The sequence below is a fragment of the Podarcis raffonei genome, chromosome 10 (genome assembly GCF_027172205.1).
Source record: "Podarcis raffonei isolate rPodRaf1 chromosome 10, rPodRaf1.pri, whole genome shotgun sequence".
Taxonomy (NCBI): Eukaryota; Metazoa; Chordata; class Lepidosauria; order Squamata; family Lacertidae; genus Podarcis; species Podarcis raffonei.
This window is the reverse complement of record NC_070611.1, coordinates 48,655,330-48,679,200: the sequence shown is the minus strand read 5'-3', so window position 1 is coordinate 48,679,200 and position 23,871 is coordinate 48,655,330. Positions and strand designations below refer to the sequence as shown.

General features: G+C 45.6%; 1 protein-coding gene across 1 annotated transcript in view; it reads left to right on the top strand.

The window, feature by feature from the left end:
- The window catches only part of CYTH4 (cytohesin 4), a 38,135-nt gene extending 33,288 nt beyond the window's left edge, over positions 1–4,847 (top strand). The window contains exons 12-13 of the mRNA XM_053405598.1: positions 3,203–3,357; positions 4,737–4,847. Of these exons, the coding sequence (XP_053261573.1) occupies positions 3,203–3,357; positions 4,737–4,809 (228 nt within the window). The 3' untranslated portion in view covers positions 4,810–4,847. The remainder of the gene's footprint in view (positions 1–3,202; positions 3,358–4,736) is intronic.
- Positions 4,848–23,871: the final 19,024 nt, after the last annotated feature.

Sequence of the window (23,871 nt, the reverse complement as noted above, 5' to 3'; positions counted from 1 at the left end):
AGAAGGCTGAAGCTGGCTGGTTCTCCTCTGTGTCCTTGAAAGCTGACCAGCTGCAGGAGGAGCCACTCCACCTCCTCTCCCTTCAGGCTGCTGTTCAGTAGGGGAAGTTGAGTCCTGGCCCATCACAACCAGATTAGGTTTTTTCGAATAAAGAAAGCGAACATTTCAGAGAAGTGGACTGGGATATCCTTAAGAACTTGACCAGCAAAAAACCCTCCCTATAGCATCTGCCCCTCTTGCTTCTACACACCATTTGTTTCCTCCACAAATTACCGGGGAAAACCAGGTGCATTTTGTAGAATGCTTAACATGTATGAAAATGCACCAAGAGGGAAGGTGAGCTTCTCTTGGGGTTCTCAAAAGCTCATTTTGGAGCATCATGGTACATTGAAAGAGGCACCTGAAACCCTCCAATTACTTTTGCATGTCAGTACCTTCCAAGATGGATAGCAGCAGGAGCAATACACCTGTCTTTAAAAAGAACATTGAGTAGCAGCGCTTTGTTACTGGTGTCTCGGCTAATCAAGATCTTGAGGGAGCCCACCCCTTAGCTGTGTCTGTCAAGGAGATCTCATCTGAAAGTTACACTGAGGAGGGGGAAACGGGTGCCAGATCAAAACAGATGATTTCTGCCGATAGCTTCTCCCTGAGATTGGAGTGCATCCATTCAGCAGATTACTTGATAGCTTAACTAGGAGTGCACTTGAGAGATGGGAGGTGGGAGTTAGAATTCTTCTAACAGGATCTTACAAAAGCTACATGGTGCCACATCAGGAAAAAAACACCATAGAAGGCGAAAGCAGTCAGGCAGTTCTACAAAGCTGCTGCCAAATCACTCAACTTTCTGCATCTCTTTGGGGCACAGAGCAGCCCGGGTTGGTGGCCCTTGCCCAAGGAAAAATGCACAGGATTGGGCTGCCCAGGAGCAACTGCTATAAGGGTCCATCTAAGTGCGCCACAAAGGGTGGTGGAGCAGCTGCTTTTCATGCAGAAGGTCCCAGATTCATTTCTGTGCATCTCAAAGTAGAGCTCGGGATTCCCGTCTGAAAACCTGGACTGCCACCCTCAACCAGTGTGGGCAATGCTGAGTAGATGGGTCGGTGGTCTGGCTTGCTATAAGCTTCCTATGTTGCTGTGTTCTAATGCAATGGTTCCCAAGCTTTTTCCTGCCCTGGACCACTTGAAAATTGCCGAGGGTCTTGGCTTAATAATTCTCCCACATGTTGCTTAGAAATTGTAATATGATAGATGCTGAAGTATTTTTAAGGGAATTTTAATGAAACACAACAAGAGCTCAAAGAAGCAATAAACATAGAATTAAAAAACAGTATTAATATTTTAATACTTCTTTCCCTTTCTCGAGACCTCCCCTTGTCTCACCACCAGCCGTGACTTTATTCCCCTGAGGAAGGCAGAGCTTTGTCCCCATCCTATCAACTTCCAGTCTGCCCCACTCACCTTCCAGGAGAGCCATTGAATTCTAAGAATGACGGAGCAGCCACCGCACTCACAATTCTTCACACAAACACATGCTGCTCTTCACACACATGTAGCTGTGCCTCTTTGCAGAGTTACTTCCCTAGGCTACCTGAAGGAAGCTCATGGACCACTGATGGTCTACAGACCACACTTTGGGAACCGCTTCTCTAATGTGTAACAACATACATCTACATCCCCACTTTTTCTTTTATGAAGTCAGAAAGAGGATTTGTTGTACTCAAGTTATTCGTAGCTCTTTTGTTACAAAATGTTTGACAAATGAAATTCTTTGAAGGAAAGATTACGGATGCAAGGGGCTATTGGTATCAAGGCACACGGAAAGACAAAATTTATACCTTCATTTCCCAAGATGCAATGGGGTGTTTTTCATGCCCCACCTACCTGTAACTATTCTTTTTTTAAAAAAAGAGACAAAGCTGCACATTACACATAAAGCCAGGGATAGGGACCTTGGTAGCTCTCCAGATATTGCCCTGCAGTTCCTCTCATCCCTGATGAGAGGTGGGCTCCATTTCTTGCCTGTGCTTGTTTCATACTCATGGTTTTTGTCACACTGGCTTGGATCACTCCAAATCAAAGTTTGCATTTTCTCTCAAAAATACATTATGTATACAAAATTTTTTTTTACATACCACTATTTGCTGAAAAAATAATAGTACAATAATAGTTTACAATAATAGTATATACAACTATACAGTGAAAACCATACGAAAAGGTTAAAATCAGAAAACAGCGAACTCCTGTGGAAAGACATATTCTTAATAGCCTGCAGACTTTCAAAAGTTGAGACAGAAAGCCCTGGTGGAATCTCTCTTGGCAGAGTATTCCACAGTACTGGGCCAATGGCACTAAAGGCTATTTTTTGTTGTTGTCAAATGAGCTGCACCGACTTGGAGAAAGACTAGCAATGCTCCTGCAGATGATCTCAGTGATCGAGATGGAATATAAGGGTTCAGGCAGTTCCTAAAGTACTATGGACCTAAGTTGTTCTTGGCTTTGTAAATTAATACACAGACCTATGGTAGTAGATGCACAGCCAGTGAAGGTGCTTTATTAATGGCATCATACATTTTCAACAAGATGCCCCATCAGCAGCCCAGATGCCTCATTCTGCACCAGCTAGGGCATCCTAACCAGACCCAATGGCAGCCTCACATACAGTATGCATTTGAATATGCATGTGAATATATGCATTTCTGTATGTATTTTCTCTCCAACGTGCCTTGAAAAAATAAATTTTGATATGGAGATGTGCAAGATCAGATGAATGGCTATGTTTCGATCCACAAATTTGCCCAGGAGACACGGATCGGGTCAGCTCACGCCAGAATTGGCAAAGTTCAAATCCCCCAAGTCAATAAAACGAGTAAATAAAATGGCATTCTCTGTTGCAAAGTCTTCCCTCTCTAGATAAATTTCAGTCTAAGTACACAGTTGAGGAATGCAATGCGAAGTGTTTCCCCAAGGTCAAGCAGTCAGTTCTTCTCAGAAAAAGGAAATAAATCCCAAGTCCTTCACAGCGCAGTGTCATTGCCACGAGATCACATAGAATTTCAGCATTATTGTATATGTGAAAATCTGAAGGGGGATGCCTTTGCAGCTTTGACCTAAAGCACAGGAGAAACAGAGGCTTGCCGCATGTTGGATCTTGTAGCTTTGTTGATTTCCAGTCTCTTGATTCCCTTCCATTTCCTGTCCTTAGAATTGCTTTGAGCTCTTTAATACAAACAGCAAGGGGCAGAAAATCAAAGCCTGCAAGATGGACGGAGACGGGAAGGTGGTTGAAGGCAAACACCAGTCTTACAAGATCTCTGCACCCTCGGCGGAGGAGCGTGACCTATGGATTGACGCAATACGGTGAGAAGGAAGGCTGTCAGGGTGATGTGGCAGCATGGTGGTGCTATGAGAACAGTGGGCACAGGAGGGGAAATTGGAGGGGAGAAATACTCAGGGATAAGGCACACCATAGTTCCCCACCAGTGTGACAATCGAGAGCCCAGTGCGGTCCTGACGAGTGGTGCACCCACGAACCCTCACAAATCTGTGCACCTACATGGCCTCATTTGATTTATAATCGCTCATTAGCTCTAAGTAATTCATGGCAGAATGTGTGGACTGTCTCCACTGCAAAGCACAGTGTTTTGAACTGATGCAAATGGTCCGTCTGTGCCATTTGATCTATGATGCTGATTCATCTTTCGGTGCTGCAGTCACCAAGCGAGGAACACACATGGGTGATCCACCTCATGGCATTCACAGTTTGGTTCAGGATCTTTTAAAAACAAAATAACGAGACTGCCAATTTTTAGTTATAAAAGGTGGCAAGACCAGACAGGTGTAGAGGACATAGACACATACTGAATTAACCTGGTATCATACCTTTTGGGGTTTTAAAGGCCAATGCAGCATAGGTACATTGGTTAAAAACCATGTAGCCCACTTTCAGTACTGATATCTTTGCTAGCCCTGGGAAGGAGTGAGGCTTTTGCTCCATCATCCTGCCACAACATCCTGCCTTTCCTTATTTGTCCCTTAAGGTTTTGTGCTGATCCCCATGTGACTTTGATTCTCCTATGAACAGCATCCTACTTCCTACAGTGGCTAACCAGATGCCTCTAGGAAGCCCCTAAGCAGGGCCTGAAGGCAACTGCCCTTCCACCTTGTGCATTCCCAGGAACTGGTATTCAGTGGCATATCACCCCGACTCTGAACATGGAAGACAGGGCCTGGGCCATAGCTCATAGGCAGAGCATCAGCTTCACACATAGAAGGTCCCAGGTTCAATCCCCAGCATCTCCAGGCAGAGCTGGGAATGTTCCCTGCCTGAAGCCCTGAAGAACTGCTGCCAGTCTGTGTAGACAATACTGAGTTAGATGGACCAGTGGTCTGACTCAATATGAGACATCTTCTTACCTTCTTATGAATTTCTCGTGGCCTCATTTGACTATTTCCCCATAGCAGATGCCTAGGAACCTTGTCATCTTTATTGTCCTGCCAATAGCATTGTTCTTAACTGAAAGGTTTTTATGATGTATTCACAATTTTTAACTGTGTATTTGCAATATCTTATAAGCTGCTTAGACGATCCCCACCCCCTTTCTAAAAAATATTAAGTGCTACATATTACTTTCTAAATAAATTAATAATGTCCTCCTGGTTCCTGTGAAGGTGATCAACACTTTGCTGGTGGCCGAGCCTTGAATATCTCCCATTTCCACCACCCCTTTTTATTCCAGAACCAGCATCACACAAGACCCCTTCTATGATCTGGTCTCTGCTCGTAAGAAAAAGATCGCCAGCAAGAAATGAGCTCCCCAGCCGCCATCTTGCTAATGTTTCAACCTCAAGGGAAAAAAAATGGCTTCCATGAAGTCCTTCCTGCAAAGGAACTCAAAAACACCTCCAGTTTCCTGTCCAAGGAAGGAAAATGACTGACAGGCTGATGGAGGGTCTCATTTTCTCACTCCTGGAGTAAAAATCTAACATGACTTGAGACTGCAGCTCATTTGCCTGAACAGATAGCAGGTTCTTGCATTTGCATCGCATGGAGCAGGGATTGGATGCTTATATTCATCGCTCAGTGATCTGGGTCAAGGAGAAGCATGGAAAGGAGCAACCCAGCACAGCTACCACTTATATATCAGGAAAGTCTTGGATTCCTGTCTCACTTGTCATTCCATGGCCTTCCGGGTAATTGAGTTTTGCAGTATGTAATGAAAACACTCATTTGGGGCAATAAGATGAAGGATAAAATTCATCTGGTGAGAGGAAATATAATGGGGGCTGTGTGTTTGTCCAGAGTAAGTCCATCTATGTTTTCGGTCTACTGAGCTTGCCGTATGGTTCTTTTGAACTTTGTCTTTTCAGGACAGAACCGCCCAGGCAGAATCTGGCTCTAAAAAGTCAAGTAGGGAGTTGGTGGTTCCTGTGTTCTAGCTGCCTGCCCCAGCATAGTGGTGGGTTATATGTGTGTTGTCTTTTTATATTGGCCTTTGGGGAGAGCCACTGGGCTGATGGATTGAGACATTGGCGCTTTGGTCTGGGAGGCATGCATTCAAGTTCTGACTCACCCATAACAGGAGGAACAGACAAATTGCTCTCATTCACCCTCAGATTCTCATCTGTAAAATGGGTATAAGGGCACCTGCTGCCCTGGATTCTTAAGAATTGGTACTGTGTAGAGCACTTTGTGAACTGAAAGTGCTATGTAAATTATAAATAGAAGTAATAATAATAATAGTAGTAACAATGAATTGCCACAGAGTGGCAATAAATAAATAAAATTCAAGCAAATGTAAAAATACATATGCCAGATGTACTTACACATGCACACATACACCGAGTAAGGGTGCAGTTTTCTACACACACACACAGGGTTAAACAGATGGAGAAATGACAACTTTTCTTTATAAATAAAAATGTGAAAAAACATTGCAGCCTCTTCTGCTCCGTTTTTGTTTTGTGTTATCAACGCCAAACAGAAGCAGTAGGAGTGCTGTGTATTTGTAGTCTTCTTTCCTTTTTTCCCTTTGATACATGCAGCCTTCTAGCTGGGGAATTCGAAGAAACCAAAACATTGGCGCAGTTTTGAAGCCGATGGTTCAAATCAGTGCAGTTTTGAAGAGGCTCAGTCCGCCGTCTTTGATTCAAAATGGCATCCAATTGGCTGCAATCTCATAAGAAAAGTTGCACAGTGAACAAGCAACTTGCCCAGATACACAGTAATGAATCCCAGCTACATAAGTCATGTCTACTCGGAAAGGAGCTGTAGCTCAGTGGTAGGACACATGCTTTGCATGCAGAAGGTCCTGAGTTCAATTTCTGGCATCTCCCGGAAAGAGTGGAAAAGCCCTGTATCTGAAAACCCAGAGAGCTGTTACAGCACCTTTCTATGTCACCACCTACCTGGTTCTGAAATACTTTGATGCCACTGAAAGATGCAGGCAATGTCCTCCAGTGCATTTAGTTTAGCTCTCCATTTCAAACCCCACCTCTGCTACTGGAAGACATAGAGCAAGTTGCAAATAACAGGTGTGGGGAAAGGTTGGTTATGACTGAGACTTCAGCAGGGGCAAATGGTTAAAGCACACCACCAAACCATGGTCTTAATTTTTCTTGGGGTCAGCTAGTTTTGTTTTTTTAAGCCAAACAAGAACTTTGTCTATCCACACTTCCCTTTGTCCTGCAAGTTCTTCTGTTTGTCCCATGATTTCTAGGGTCTGATAGCTTTTCCTTCTGTCTCTCCACTTTCTCCGGGAAAATTTGCTGCTGAATCAGAACAAGCATCAACCCACAGGTAACCTGACTGGTGTTTGTTCCAATTCAGAAGTGAATTGCAGATTTTCCCTGGGGAAAGCAGCAAGACAAGAGGAAAAACACCTTGGACCTGTGCCTAGGAATCACAGGACAGACAAAAGTGAGGATGAGCCCTGTGTCTAGTTGGACTCTTAGCCCTCTGCAAAACTGGAATGTTACTTCCCAGATCTCAGAAGGCTATTGCAAAGCTGTGCAGTGGAAGGAGTGTTAGACTTGAGCCGATGGTTGCAATCCTAAGAGCTTGGAACATGCTTTCTTTTTCCAAAACAAAAGTACAAATGAATGATCGGAGCACTCAGCTCTGAATCCAGCTCCGCCTGGTGCACTTCCACAGCACCACGTGATAGAGGACTCGGAGCCAAGTGTCCTGATAAGTCCTCCTTTCGTTTTGAAAAGAGAGCAAGTTCCTAGCTCTTAGGATTGCAACCATCGGCTCACAAGAGGTTCAGAAGGTCATGCCAAAGAGTTGTTGGAATAAGCTGCCCTGGCCTGCCTCGTTCTTCTCTGCAGAATGGAATGCCAAGATAAGAAATTGTGCAAAGCTATTCCATTTCCATATTTTATAATTGGTGGAGAAATTGGGGTGGGGGGTGGGGGTTGTGACACGGCATTTAATTCCCCTAAGTGCAGAATTTTAATGTGGGTTTCTTGCAGAAATGGGGAGCAGCATACAGTCCTGGTGAGGATAAGGTCCATGATGCAGCAGTAGCCAGGGGGAAAAGCCACTGCGACAACTGCAGAGTGCAAGGCACAGAGGCTACCCTGACCTCTCTCCCTCGCCTCTCCCTCCCTCTCCTTGGCTCTTTCCTCTGTTGGCATCCAGTGTCCTTTTCCATTCACTGGCCTTCCTTGTTTACCTTTCTTGTCCTTTCCATCTGCAATCTCCGCTCTCATTTCTCACCTCTCCTCCTGAAGGGGGCTCTGTCCACAAGGAAATCCGCAGCGCGAAGGCTGCGCGCCAGTTCATCTACTTTCCCCTCCTCTTTTTCTTTTGCCAATGCAACAGGGCAGTTGAATTAATTCCAATAGGCAGAGCGAGAGAGAGACTGTATCTTAGAGTCAAGGCACGTGCAGACCTGGGAGAAGAACACAGAGGTTTTCCTCTAATGACGGCATTGCGCAGGTCTTTCTTTCCTCTAATGACGCCAATGCGCCGAGGATCTTATTGATTGATTTTGCTGGCTTCTGCGTGCCATGGGTCTCTCCCCCCCCACTCCAACCCATCGAGAGAATGAAGCCCTCCACCCCAATAGAAATCCCAGTGGGTTTCAGATGCGGCATTAGCAGGAGGGAGGGAGGAGAGCATTTTACTCCGCTGGAAATGAACCTGCAGAATATATATTGAAGGTTGAATTTGCCAATCGCTTCGGTTGGCTCTGAATCAGAAGCGCTTTGGAGAGTTTGGGCGGCCCTATTTGCTCAAGGTATTTGCTAGAGACGGCAAAAAGATAATCTATTCTTAGGGCCCAGAGAGTTGTAGGGGGCTTGTTTCATTTCTTCGCTCTTGCCCAGAGGAGGCCACCTCCAGAGTTCATTCCAGCTAATATGAAATCCAGTTCCTGTTGTTTTTTTGTTGTCCTCCCTGAGCAAGGCTTAATTTTGAAAATGAGACAGACAAATGGCAACAAGCCCAGAGCATCCCTATGCGTTTAATGACAGCACATCAAGCAGCATATCAGTCAGTTTAGTCCTTCTCCACCGTAAGAACACAGATGTGCCAAATTGCCCCCGATATGGGGAAGGGGCATTGTGCATGTATGACATCATACATGCACCACCCTCTGAACGCGGCCCGTCACTCCAACTCCCAGCCGCCTTACCTTCATGAAAGAGATGTGCTAGGATGAAGATGCTTTGTGCTGGTATTTGCCTGGGGGAGAGCGCCTTCCAAGGGACATGCCAGGGTGCATCCTTTTGAGGATCACCACTGGATTCGGAATGGGTGGACCATTTTTGAAAATATTGGGCAGCCCGGCCCCTCTAGGTGGCGCCCCTTTAAGAGCATAAGAAAAGCCCTGCTTTGGTGTTGTTTAGTCATTTAGTCGTGTCCAACCCTTTGTGACCCCATGGACCAGAGTATGCCAGGCACTCCTGTCTTCCACTGCCTCCCAGAGTTTGAAAAGCCTTGCTAGATCAAGCCAAAGTCCTGCTAAAAAGTAAAGGTAAAGGGACCCCTGACCATTAGGTCCAGTTGTGGCCGACTCTGGGGTTGTGGCGCTCATCTCGCTTTATTGGCCGAGGAAGCCGGCGTACAGCTTCCAGGTCATGTGGCCAGCATGACTAAGCCACTTCTGGCGAACCAGAGCAGCGCACGGAAATGCTGTTTACCTTCCCGCCGGAGCGGTACCTATTTATCTACTTGCACTTTGACGTGCTTTCAAACTGCTAGGCTGGCAGGAGCAGGGACTGAGCAATGGGAGCTCACCCTGTCGTGGGCATTTGAACCACCGACCTTCTGATCAGCAAGTCCTAGGCTCTGTGGTTTAACCCACAGCGCCACCCGCGTCCTGCTAGATCAAGCCAAAGTCCTGTCTAGTCTAGCATCCTGTTCTCAGAATGGCCAAAAGCTGGACCTGAGCACAACAGCACTCTCTCCATTTGTGATTCCAAGCCACCGGCATCCAGGAGAATACTGCCTCCAACAGTGGGTGGAGAATATATCCATCATGGTTAGTAGCTGGATAGTAGTCCTATCATCCACAAATAGTGGTCCTATCATCCACAGATTTTTCTAATCCCCTTTTAAAGCCGTCCAAGCTGGTGACAATAACATCTTGAGGGAATAAACTCCATAGTTACTTATGCACTGTGTGAAAAAGTACATTCTTTTTTCTGCCCTGAATGGTGGTCCCAAGTTCCACCATAACAAGAGAGGCCTTTCCATTTTCTCCACACCAGGCATAATTCCAGGGCTTTTTTCCAACTCAGTTCTGGCATCTCTCAGGTGGGCACCATTGCCATTCTAAGAGAACGAGGGAGACGTTCATTGGAGACGTTCTAGAAAAATAGCACTGCATAATTCTATATGCCTCTATTATGCCCCACCCCCAAACTCACCCTGTTTCAAAACTGAAAAACTCCAAATGTAGGGACCTTTTCTCACAGGGGAGTTGCTCCAGCCCCTTCATCATGTTGTTTGCCCTTTTCGGAACCTTTTATAGCTCTATAACATCCCTCTTGAGGTGAGGCGACCATTCTGTATGGAATTATTTCACAAATACATTGTATCAGGGAATTTGCTTTCAAAAATGTGCATATGAGGCAAAACGCCATACAGGGGAAAATGGGTGTATATGGAGACATTTGCACTAGAATGCTGATGGTTTTCATGAGGATTCCAACACACACACACACACACAATGTGGAAATGTAGAAAACTGAATATTGGAATAATAAGAAATGGAGAGAAAAGGAAAAGGTGAGATTTTTCCATCCCTGATTCCAGGGCATCCAGAGTAGGTCCTATGAAACCAAGAGGGACCTGTTCCCTCCCTCCCACACACACACTGCAGTTAACATTTCCCCCATCAGACACCACTATTGGTTCCCTGTGTTGAGACTTGTAGCAGCCCATTCATGCCCACTGCCTCACCGCCTGTGTACACCTTCCCGTCTGCACATATACAAATATACAATCCCCTGTCGGATAGTAAATTTGATGGATTGCCGGCCAGCTAGCGTGTTTCCGTCCCTGCTTGGGAACGCAAGCATGCTTGGAGACAGAAAACGAAGGCTGTCATTTGGGGCTCTCTCTCCGCCACCCACCCCCTGAATCAAGGACTTCTGAGTGCAGCTGGTAATTTATTTTCATAATAAAGGTCGATATATCTTCATAAAAAGCCAGGAGGCAATGGGCATAAAGCAGAGGGATATGTCAGGCTCCCGCTTTGTCCCGCCTGCACCTTCCCCCTCCCACCTCTGTTTATCAGCTCCTCTTTTGAAAGATAATACATTTTAAAGGGCTTCAAGAAATCATTTGCCAGCGGAGGAGATTGAAACTGGGAGGCCAGCCAAGGATTTTGTTCAGCTGAGTTTAGAGAGACGTGCAGGACAGGATGCAGAAAACATACTATGAAGAAACGGGGCTGTTGTGGGGTTTGGTGGGCAGCAGGGAAGGGGAAGTAGAGAGAAAGTCAGCAGCCATGGGCTCCAGATGTAATTCTGCATCCCAAACGCAGAATTGTGGATCCTGATCCCAAATGCAATTTCAAGCCAGGTTTTGTGCTAATCCAAACTAGCTGTCGCCTGCTAACTATGGGTTAACCCTTATTCCACGTGTTGCAACCACAAACTAGCATGTGACCCACCAGCTGAAAACCAAAGTGATCTACTTGGCTCTTGTTTATCATACTGCTAAGGACCAGAATGGCAGAAGGGGGCCAGAGTTGGGTGGGCATGGTGAGAGGCAGGAGGACACACACACATACTGAGGTCCTAATTATTGAAAGTCTCATTTCAGGTCCTCTTTTGTTGCTGAGCCTACATGCACGGTTTCAGAAATAATTCACAACCATGAGGGCTAGAAACTTGCTTTCAAAAAACAAATGCCAAGGAAATTAAATTCCACATCATCACTTGTTGGGCTCTGAAGAATGCATGCAAATGAAATGTATGTAGATCAGTGGTGGAGCATCTGTTTTGCATGCAGGAATCATGGAGTTGTGGAGTTGGAAGGGACATCAAGGGACCCCTGACCTCTCCAGGGAGGTCTGGGAAAGATCCTCTGTCTGAAATCCTGAAGGGTTGCTGCCAGTCAGTGTGGGCAGTGCTGAGCTAGATAGACTCTAAGTCAGTGTAGAGCAGCTTTCTACATTCCCATGAGACAACAGCACAGAGCCCTGATTTTAGAAAAAAATCCTGCTCTCTATAACTTCAGGAGAAGAAAATGTAACCCCCACATTGCCCTTGCTCTTTTCCCCACCTGTGCTTGCCACTTGAACTATAATGAAAAGTAAATCCAGGCAAACCGAGGCAGATCATTTTAATGTTTCGCATTCATTCAGATTAGATACCTAAATGCTTGCTGAAGGCAAAAAAAAATATTAAAGATGTTTACTGCTGCAGTGCTTCGCATTAAGGCTGTGCAATAGGTTTACATTTTATTCTTTCTCCATTCTAATTTTGGCATCTCTTCTTGTGGTGCAGGGGCCAACTAGCAATTAATTAACAAACCTTGTGATACTTGAGCTCCTAGAGAAATTGCTCATGTCCTGCCTGTAAAATCTCGGTGCTGATGCACCTAGTTTGGCCAAGGTAACTTCGTTTCCCTTGCAGGGGAGTTAAGCTGCCTTTCATGAGATCTTAGCAAGTTTTCCACAACTGCAGATGGCCTTGTGCAGACATCTGCAAAATGTTCAAATAAAGATAGGCACGGGATGCAATGGCCCCACCTCAATTTCTGTGAACTCCAAAGTCCCAGGCACTTTTGTCCATACTAGGACTGTCCACCAGATTTGGGCAAGCTGCAAACCAAATTAATCATATTCAGAGGGACTTGGGTGTTGGGTGTTTGGTACAGATATCCACAGGCTGGACTGGATAACCCAGAGCTTTCCATAGCTATCAAGGAGCAGAGCATCAAACAGGAAGGAGAGGCGGGCATTAGGTGTGGAAACACCATGAAAAGGCTGAGACCTAGCCTGACCACATCTTCCCAGGAGATGGTGGCCTGGCTTTCCTTCAGACTACAGATCCCTGAAACATCCATGCTCCTGATCTGTCTTCCTGCCAGAAATCTCAGAAAAATATATTCAGAGACGTTTCAACTCAACTCCAGTTCAGGCCGTTGATATAAAATTGAATCTTTGTGTTCTGGGAGCGGGGGAGGCCAGAGCCCCCCACTTCCTGCTCTGTCCCTCTCCCCTCTGGTGCTCAGAGGCATACTGGCTCCCCTGAGTGGGTTGAGAGGAGCCCACATCAGACCCACCCTCTCAGGGCAGGGATAGAGTTGGGAGTGGGAGTGGCTTTTCTGTTCTCGATGTTTTGGGGAAAGGGACGCCTGGACAGGGTATCCCTGCAGGGCTGGCCAGTTTGTGGAAGCCCAGAGAAGGGAGGGTAGATAGACTAGGCAGTCAGTTCTCCTAGTTGCTGCCTGTGGGTGGTGCCTGGTACAGCATCAGCAATCAGCTGAGATTCCTGCAATGCAAGGGGTTGGCTAAATGACCCTAAGGGTTCCTTCAAACGGTACAATTCGATAATTCTATGATTTGCAGAGACAGCCCATGGATGCCTGACAAAACAGGAGGGTTGTTCCCATGCTCCCTCTGAGCATAGGTGCATACACATGTGCAAGTGTTCATTTGTGCAGTTCAGCTATTCTGTACTCAGGCTGTGCACTCACAGAATGCTGCATGCGAATTACGATATGAGTTTACAAAGGTTGTACACATCCCTGTGGTCACACATCCTACCCAGCCTTTCCAGGAGATGTCCATGGTGGACTTAGACTTACTTGGAAAGTCCATAACCACCCCCCTCGCCCCTCTTCTCCTCTCCACAGTTGAACATGGGAATCAGCCTTCCTCAGCCAGGCCTCCATTTAGCAAATGCTTCTGGACAGATTGATAAAAAATCCATCCTTTGCGGGCTGTGTCACCATTGCTGTGGCCCCAGCTTTGTGCTCCCACTTGGCCCGAGTCTAATGAGCACAACTGCAGCCCCGCTCTAAGCAACTGTGACAGTGATGTGCCGCAGTCTAATCTTGCACGTGTCATTTCCAATATATCCTCTCCCATTTGATAATGATGAATGGGGCCTGTCCCAAGTAGGAGTAAAGGGAAGAGACTGTGCATGGGGACAGACACCCCCACCCCACCCCCCCACAAATCTGTGCATCTCTACTACTGAAACTCCTTGAACTCATGTGGTGGAGGCAGGGGACCAGGGAAGGTCTGTTCACTCCTCAGGTGGGCAGTTTTGTAGGCAGGCCCTGGGCCTCCTCTGTGAACTGGCCTATTGCAGGCTGGATCTTCCCCGTGCCACCAAATTGGCCAACAGTGGCAAGAATCAAAGAACGTTCCCCTGGGCATGGTGCCAACTGGCCAATAGTGGTGCTTGGCCCCACTCCCAAATTCCTGGCCTGCGGGGCCTTTCAGCCTCTCTCTCACCACATGTTGTCTAGTTATTTGCATGGGAACAGGGTGGTTACGGGGCCTTGATATGCAATGACCCAGGAGAGGGACCAGTGATTTGTGGGGTGTCACACCACCCACAAGGCAGAAAGCAGGGATGAAGGAGGAGCCAGGGCAGTCCGAGGCAGAGGAAGGAGGGATGGGTCAGGCGAGGGATGGGTCAGTAGATTCTCTCCCTTCCTCTGCCCCACTCTCTCCTAGAACCAGGGAGGAGTTGAAAAGGGCAGAGCAGTGACAACTTCCCTGCAGGAGAAGTCTCAAGATGGAGGGTATATAAGCTGGAAGAGGATAGGAGCCAACTGCTCCATAGGGCCAAGACCCATGAACAGCTGCCTAGAGGCTAGAAGCAATTGTGCACGATGGAAGCTGCTGTAAGTGTTTCTCTTGCCAGTGAAGAGTTAACTATTAGATATGTGTCTTCCTTACCTGGGAAGGGCCATGACACTCCTCTTCATGCCACAAGTGTCTGCTGATGTTTCAAGGACAGTGAAAAAGAGGAGCTTGCTCTCCGGGGACATTAACCAAACCTCAAGGTGAGGGGACAGAAGTTAGACAGCAGGGTACAGTGGTCAGCCGAGGCCGCAGGTGATGTGGTAGGGCTGTGCTTCTCACCTGACCTTCATCCCACCAATTCAATGCAGCATCTGAGCATAGAGAGGGTGTGAAAATATTGACAGGCAGAGCCCTATGAGTACATTGCAAATCATCTGAGATATATCCCATTTTGACCAAGCTGCAATCTGCCCCAGAGCAGAGCATGCACAGAAGCTGTCCTGCAAGCACATACTGTACTTGGAAAGCAAATGTTTTGCCTGCATGTGGAGTCTAAAATTAGAATCTGGACTTTCTTGTCAGGAACAGAAACATGCATCTTTCCACTTGCTTCCGACTGTGGCGAGTGAGCATAGTGGAGGGAAGGTCCTCCTGCTCATTCTGCCCAGGGGGAGTGTGGACTTGTGCTCCAAAGTCCTGCCCCGATGGCGCCACTGTCCGTGGCCAGACACAGCTTGGGCTGCTTCCCCGGCAAAGAAAACCTGATGACTGACATTTCCCTGCTGCTCATGCCACTCACACAGGATGCTTGAGCCGGGCAAAGGAGGGCTGATTTTGGTGCCAATTATGTCTAATCAGCGATATGAATATTTATTGCTGTTACCAAGCGTTGTCAGATGCAGCCCTGCTCTTGACGGCCTGGAGTCAGCGTTCAAACCTCCCTCCGCGTCTCGCCGGACTTTTTCGGTCAGCAACTGGCTCCCTAAACATGCCCATCCGCCTGCCCGTTTGCTCGCCACCACCGAATAATTGGTGGAAGATTCGTCCGGGGAGAATTGGCATTCTTGAAAGAACAGATTACAAGGGTGAATGAGGAAGTTTCCTTGTGCCTTTCCCCAGGGTCATTTGGGGAATGAGAAAACGAATTGGGTTTTGAGGTAGCAAAAGAAATGTGGCCTTTATCTAACAAGACATTTTGATGCCTGAAGCAGAACCAGGCGTGCCAACTCCTTGGGTCCAAGGCAGTCTCCCCCCGCCCCCCAAAAAGGATTTTTTTGAGAGGGGTGAGCCCCATCCCTGTGGTCCTGTGTCCTTTTAACTGGAGATGCCAGGGCTTCAACTAAGAATCTTCACCCTAGAAAATGGGTGCTTCCTGCTGCATCGTGTTCTTATAGGGCTTGTGCAAAAACCTGGCAGTCAGTGCCAGCTGCAACCTTGTCGCTTGTCAGTGCTGGTCATGTGGTTAAGGTGCTAAGGGTTCCATCTTCTTGTCACAGCAGCAGAGCTCAAGGGAGGTACTTAAAGGTGGGGGGAGAAATCACCCACCCACTTCCCTCTCCCACCCAAAAGCGCGCTGCTAAATCTGAGTCAAAACACCTTGGCACCTGCAGCTTACCTGTAGTCTTTATCGAAGCTGGAAGCTTTCCCAACAGATGGCTATTACTTAAATAGGAGAGAAACATAGCTTTCCCCAAGTGGAAGGAATGGGAAGCAAAGATTATAGTGATTTGTCTGGTGTCGGCAGGGCTCCTTTCCCTCCGAAGCCTGGCGGAGCAGGAGAGGGGGACCACCCCCAGGTATATTCTTTGAGCGCTTGGTTCTGCAGCATTTGGAACACTGAACTCAATGGGGAATGCAAGGACTCCGCATTAATCATCTGCCTCCAATGGATCATGTCGTCAAACACACACACAGGGGAGAGAGAGAGAAAGAGAGAGAGAGAGAGACCTTGCAAGCCTAGCACAGCCACCATGGCTTGGAACTGCTTTGATCCTACTAATATATTCTATATTTCTCGATTGTTCTAAAGCAATAAGCCATTGCCATGACCCCCTGTTAAATATCCTACAAAGTTCTTTTGGAGAAGGTGCATGCCCAGCACATTTCCCGATTCACTCCCTTCCCCGCATCTGGTCTAATAAACAGGCGAATCCAGTCTGTCTTGTCAGCTGTGAAGTCTGTTGTTGGAAGAGTGAGAAATCTGATCTGTTCTGCATATTTCATGGGCTTGTTTGCTTTGCTCTAGCCCTGCAGCATTACCTTGCTGCCAGCCCCAAGCAGCCTTGCTCAGAGCCATCCTTTTTATGTAGTCAGCGGGAGCTGATAGGATCAACCCCTTTTCCAGAAGGCATTCATAGGAACCTGCACAGAATGGTGTAGGTAATATCTGTTTGCCTGCCCACATTTTTTCCATCAGAGGTAGCCAAGTCATCGTTTGGGACATCAATGCTATGAGGCATGACCAGGGGTTGGTCAAAAGGCCTCTCGACTTTGCCACCCTGTTTCCTCAGGTTGTGAACAGGGCTGCCTCCTTTCTGTGATGGGGTGGGAGGCAAAGACTTAGCAGTGCCAGTGGGAGCTCATGTAGGGTGGCCCTACAAATGTTATCCTTGGTAGTCAGAATAGCACAATAGATGGGGGAGCCCTAGAGCTGAGTCCCATCTCTGCCACTGATGGCCTTCTGCGCGTGCTTGCCCTTGTCCTCTTTCTTAGTCCTCATTCTGTAAACCGAGAACAGGCTGTTTGCAAAGATAAAGGAATATCAAGAAGGGAAGCAGGGAAATTTTGTCACCTTTGCTGAGAAGCTAGTTTCCTTCACCTTTTCTTCAACTGTCACCTCAAAGCAGGCTGCCAGAACTGGTTTTATCTTAGCTGGTCATTATAAGACCTAAAATGGTTAGAACTGGTACCTGGGCTTGTTTTTCTTCCTTTCCCCTCTCCATCTCTTTTCCCTTTTGTGTCATGTCTTTTAGATTGTAAGCCTGAGGGCAAAGGCAGTCTTACTCCTTGTCTTTGTAAGCCACTTTTTTTTTTGGGGGGGGGTAAAAATGCTCCAAATAAATAAAGCATGTTGCAAATTCCAAACACTTATACAAATGATAACCCAGCCTTGTATTTAAGCACTAGCCTGATTTCCATAGGCAAGAAGCTGCTGCTTGCAGTTGACCACATGGGATGCCTTGCAGTCCCTGCACCACACCCAGCATAGAAATGTAGCAGGCTGCTGCAAAAGGATGGAGTTCTCTGCCCTGCAACTGACAGATGGCAAATAAATAATAATTTTTTAAAAATGCTTTGCAGGCTAGTAACTTATGTGGACTTTTCTACAAGGTTGAAGTGATAATATTTCCCTCTCCTATATATCATAGAACTGTAGTGTTAGAAGGGTCCTCAAGACTCATCTGGTCCAACCCGCTACGATGCAGGAATCACAAAACTTTTTTTATCTCTGACAGCTGGCCATCCAGACTCTGTTGAAAAATCTCCAGTGAAGGAGAGTCTACCACCTTCTGAGGAACAGCTCTTATCATAGGAAGTTATCCCTAATGTTTAGTTGGAATCTCCCTTCTTGCAATTTGAGTGCGTTGGTTTGGGTAATGTGCGCATGCATGTGAATGTCAAAATCTGGTCAGAGTTAGATGATGATTGTCAGAACTTGCTGACTTAATTTGGGCTGCAGCTTGCCAAAGCACAGCTCTGTTGCTGTGGAATATGATCTTTTTATGAGCTCCATCTCACAGTTTCAAGTCAAATTAAGACAGATCCACAACCACTGGCTTTCAGCCACCAGCCAACAATGGGAAAGTTGAGTCTTTTCTTCATGAAACCTTAGCCACTGTCTCTCACCGTTCTCGCTCTCCCACAGCTCTGCCAGCGGTGCCCCAAACAGCCCATCATAATCTGACATCTGCAGTAGAAGCCTAACTATCTGATTAGGACAGGAATTGCTTGCATGACAACAAGGCAACTAAATTTAGGATTGGTAGGCGAGACCCTACAATTTTAAAAGATCAAGGGGGGGATGGCCACCTACGTGATGGGTGGGTGAACTAGCAGCAGGGTTTATGTGCATGCAAACAACTGAGAATGATGGAGAGAACTTGAAGAGGCATGTATCCAAAGATGGATGTGAGATGCTGCTGTGGAAGAAGGAGGAAGATAGCTTACTTCCATGTCTCCTATGTGAAGCCCCAATTACCATAGAGTCATATGTGCTTTTTAGGTGTCAAAAGGGGGAAGAGCCAACACAACTACAGTGGGTTCTGGGGGGGACATCCAATCCCACTCCTTTTTTTTTAAATAATATTTATTAAAGTTTCAAAAAAGTTACAAAACTGTGGGGGGGAAAGATAAAAAGGGGGAAAAAAAGAAACAGAGGATACAAAATACAGAAAAATAAGAACAATTAAAAACATTTCCATCTTTCCATGTCTTGTCTTTCATTTACTTATTTCCCTGACCTCCTCACACCTCCCTTTTTTGTATTCTAGTTCAATTAAATATTTCAGCAAATCCTTTCCAGCTTGGTTTTTATCCTAATAGTTTATCTTAATGTACTATAATTTTACACTCTCGTCTTTCAGCAGTTAAAAAATCAATTTTTACCTAATCTTTTATATCATTTCTGCTAAAACCACATTACTTCATTCCACAAAGTTTATTATTAGATTTGTGAGGTCCATGCCTTTACACAAAATACCATAAAACATTATTAAAAGATAAACAATAAAATTATAAAAATAAGCTAAAATTCATGCCATGCTGTCCCAGCAAGGAAACTACCCAAAAAACCTCGCCATTCAGGAAAGAAGATACAGCAACAGGTTAGGAGAGCAATGGGAGGGACCTCACCATTTCCTCCAGGAACCATACCCTAGTTTTCATAGCCTTCACCACAAAGACCGCTACCACGTGAGAAATCCGTGGATCAGCGTCCACCAGTAAAAACTTTACTTGGTCCTCAGAGTTGGCTATTGATTTGGGAATAGTTTGTAACATCGCATCCCTGAAGGCTGAGTAGATGGGACAATACAACATGTAATATGTGAGATCCTCTTTGGTTCTCATATGACAAGGACATATACACTGCTCTACTGGGATTTTTGCATATCTGCCTGACAAATAGGCCGTAGGAATGGTTTGAAAACGTGCCATGGTGAAAGCTCTCCGGAGGGTGGGATTGGTGATATTCGCCAAATAATTGGCGCAGGTTTTGACTGTTTTCAGTCGGGGAAACCAGTGGGAGGACCCTGGGTTCTGTATTTTTGTGATATCTAACAGAGCGTCTCTCTCCAGGATCCATTCCCGAACTTTGTCCGGGCTCCACAGTTTGAGAATATTAAACTCTGGTAGGGTGTATCTAACCAGGATCTCAGATAGATTTTGACGCCAAGTGGTGTTCTTTTGAAGAGATACAAAGGCTTGTTTGGCCAATAAGGTGTTTGAAGTGTTTGCAAGGTTGATGTAAAATCGTAGGAATCTTAAGTGGGCCCTGGCAGACACAGAGGGTAATCCAACTTCCACCCTCAAGAAAGCTGCTGGTGTTCCTTGAGGAAGGCCTAGAATCCTCTTGAGGTAATAATTTTGCAAAATTTCAAGCCGTTCCAACAGCCTCTGGTTCCACCCCCAGAGTTCTATCCCATATAACATCTGGGGAATAGCTTTCCCAACAAAAGCTCTTAATGCCGGGATCACCAATTGTCCTCCCCGGGTATGGAAGAAACTAAGCAGGACACCAATTGTTCTTCGTGTTAGTATGGTTACAGCCTTAAAGTGGGCTAGCCAACTAGATGTAGCCTGAAATGTAACACCCAGCTATTTAAAAAAGGGGCACTGTTCAATCACATGTTCGTCTAAAGACCATCTAAAGGTGTGGCGAGCTCTAGTAAACACCACAATTTTTGTTTTGTCATAGTTTATCTTTAGTGAGTTATGGGAGCAGTAGGCTGCGATCCCCTCCATTCCAACATCCTTCTAACATTCCTGGATTTTACAGTGTTTCTGTAGATAAACTTTAAATTTTTTCCAATCTTCTTCCACCAACTCTTCACCTTGGTCTCGGATTCTGCCAGTCATCTCACTCCTGGGGTTGTGTGATTCTCCTGTCTACCCTGTATCACTTGAAATTGAGAAGGCTTCCAGGAAATCCAGACCTACAGCATCCCCAACCAGCGCCAATCAGGACTGATGGGGCAGGAAGCAAGGAGGTGAATGGTAGTTGGAGACAAAGTCGACGAGAGGTGGGGCCAACAAATTCTAGTATTGTCCCCATCCTCCTCTTTTCTGAGTGCTACAAAGGTGATACCAAGACCAAGGAAGTCTCGCCCATATTCCACATGCTAATTCTTTTTCAAGTATCATGTGACAGTCACACAATCAAAATAAGTAGGTACACAGAAAGCTCTGCCTTATGCACAGTCAGACCACTGGCCATCTTCCTTAGCAGTGCTCTAGGCAAACTGCCAAGGGGCAAGTTTTTCCACCTGTCCTGCCCCAACATGCTGCCTGGGACCTTTCTAAGAAGGCGCTGCCCCCTAAGGATCTGCTCCAGTTCTCTCTGGGATCGCCCCCCCCCCCAGGAATGCACTTTTCCTTTTGCCTGGAACATGAATGTGTGTTACTTTTAGTTTTTCTTGAAATATTAAAATTTCATTGTCTTACATTTTTGTGATTTTTGTATTTGCATGTATTTTGTATTTGTGTGTATCCTTGTGAGCTGCCTTGAGGGCCTTTTGGGGGGAATCATAGAAATAAATGTTAATATAGCCTAACAATATTGTTTCTCACACTAACTGGCAGCAGATCTCCACGATTTCAAACAGGATTCTTTCCTAGCCCTCCCTGGATGCTGGAGATTGAAACTGGCACCTTCTGTAGAAAAAGCCTGTGTTTTATCCTTGAGCTTCTCCCTTCTCCAAAAACCAGCAGCCATCATGATAAATCTCATTGATCCCTCTTCCCGTTTCTCCCACATTTTTGCTTCCCATCTTGTAGGAAAAAAGCAACTACCTACCTATAGCCATATTTCCTGAATTTCTAAACAACCTCTCTGTTTAAGCATTGCTTATATCTAGGGCTTTCTTTGTTAGGGAGAAAGTTAATAGTTAAGAAGCAAACAAGCCCTTCAGATATGATTAGGTTCTATCCCTCAGGTGGCCTCAGGCCTCATATGCAAGCTGCAACTAAATCTTCCTGCTCATCTATGCTTCATTTTTCTCCGTGCGTCAAACCAGGAGGAAAATACGGTGTTGTGAGGTTGCATTTATGAATTCCAATCACTTTCGCATTCTCGGATATAAGGCACTATGTAAAATTTTGCTGAAGCTAGCAGGCACTGGGGTGGGGAGGGGGGTGTTCGTACAAAAGACCTATTGATTTCAATAGGATGGAATCTGTGTTGTGTGTGCCCAGGAAGCTAAGTTACTTGCTCAAGGTCAGGCAAGGAATCTGGAAGGCACAGAAACCAGGGGCAATCTTGACATGCGCTAAACACATCCATGTATTTAATACATCCTGAACTGATCTGATTTTTATCTGAGTCCTCTGTCAAGATCAGGGTGCATGAGGGGGTTTAAACTTCCACCCACCATTCAAAAATATATTATTCAGAATGTATTCCAAGGCTGCACAAAGAGCAGCTTATGGAGTCATTCATACCCCTACAGATAACCATAATTTCATTTACTCATACCTTTCAACTGCCTCAGAAAAACCAGGACATTCCATATCCCCCTGAGATCTAGCCCCAGAAAAGCATTTTTCTGGGTCCACAATCTCACACGGGTCATGTGAGTTGTGCAGGATTTCAGAAGATGGATTGTATCCAATTCTAGACCTACTGAGAGCAGAACCCACTGAAAATAACAGCCATGTCTAACTTTAGCCTATTAATTTCAGTGGGTCTTCTCTGAGTCACAATTAGCTGGATACAACACACAGTACCCTTACCAAACTACAATGCCCCAAATTTCCTCAGAGAAGACATTGTTTTATTGTTAGATTTATATCCCTGTCAATTATCATTTTTCTGCCAATTATTTTTATTGATTTTGCATAATTTTTAACAAATTGTCACCAAATTAATACAAATTTCTGCTATGGCTTTTATACATTGTTATAACCTGTCCTCAAAATAGTTGAGTAGAGTAAATCCGCTTTTATCAATCTATAATAGTCATTCATCAATTTTGAAACATTTTCTTCTGATACCTCTTGAGTAACACTTTGCCTGAGAAAAACAGATCTTGCTTCCTCCCAGACAACATCCACACATATCCCACACCAGTCACAGAATACAATTAAAACTTCTAAAAACTGCTTTGAGGCTTCTTTTTTTGGCATTAAAAAAAAAGGCCATGTACAAATCTTGTAAAATAAATAAAATAATGAATGAAAGTTTAAACTCTTTAAAAAACAGTTAAAAACTTCTAAATAAAACATGACACTGCTAAACTGAGATAGAAATGGGTTTATAGAGTAGATCTCGGCCTCAAAATCTGCTTAAGAGGGCCTCAGCCTCTCAGCCCATTTGTATAACCCTAGATGATTATAATGATGATGATGATTTATATACATTTATTTATATACAGTCGTTCCTTGGAAGTCGAACGCCTTGCAAGTCGAATGTTTTGGACTACTGCAATGTGCTCTAAGTGGGGCTACCTTTGAAGGTGACCTGGAAACTACAACTAATCCAGAATGCGGCAGCTAGACTGGTGACTGGGAGCAGCCACTGAGACCACATAGCACTGGTCTTGAAAGACCTACATTGGCTTCCAGTACGTTTCCAAGCACAATTCAAAGTGTTGGTGCTGACCTTTAAAGCCCTAAACGGCCTCCGTCCAGTATATCTGAAGGAGCATCTCCACCCCCATCGTTCTACCCGGACACTGAGGTCCAGAGCCGAGGGCCTTCTGGTGGTTCCCTCATTGTGAGAAGCCAAGTTACAGGGAACCAGGCAGAGGGCCTTCTCAGTAGTAGCGCCCACCCTGTGGAACTCCCTCCCAACAGATGTCAAAGAGAACAACAACTACCAGACTTTTAGAAGACATCTGAAGGCAGCCCTGTTTAGGGAAGCTTTTAATGTATGATGCACTACAGTATTTTAATATTTTGTTGGAAGCTGCCCAGAGTGGCTGGGGAACCCCAGCCAGATGGGCGGGGTATAAATAAATTATTATTATTATTATTATTATTATTATTATTATTATTATTAGGCTCCCGAACGCCGCAACCCCAGAAGTGAGTGTTCCAATTTGCAAACATTCTTTGGAACTCAAATGTCTGACGCGGGTTCCACAGCTTCCAATTGGCTACAGGAGCTTCCTGCAGCCAACTGGAAGCCGTGCCTTGGTTTCTGAACATTCTGGAAGTCAAACGGACTTCAGGAAATGATTCCGTTCGACTTCCGGGGTACAACTGTACTGCCCTTCCACCAAAGATCACAGGGTGGTTTACAGGGGAGAAATTACAAAATGCACAGCATAACATAACATAGCAAAACAAAAACAATAACCTCCTCTCTCCCAACCTCCCAGGGAGGTCAGACACTCCAGCTTCATGCTCTGGGAAGAATTTGGTTGTGTTTCTCTGCTGGACTGCTCATCCATCACTTTCCCTCGGCATTTCTAGCAGAGCTGTGTATCCAAGGGCT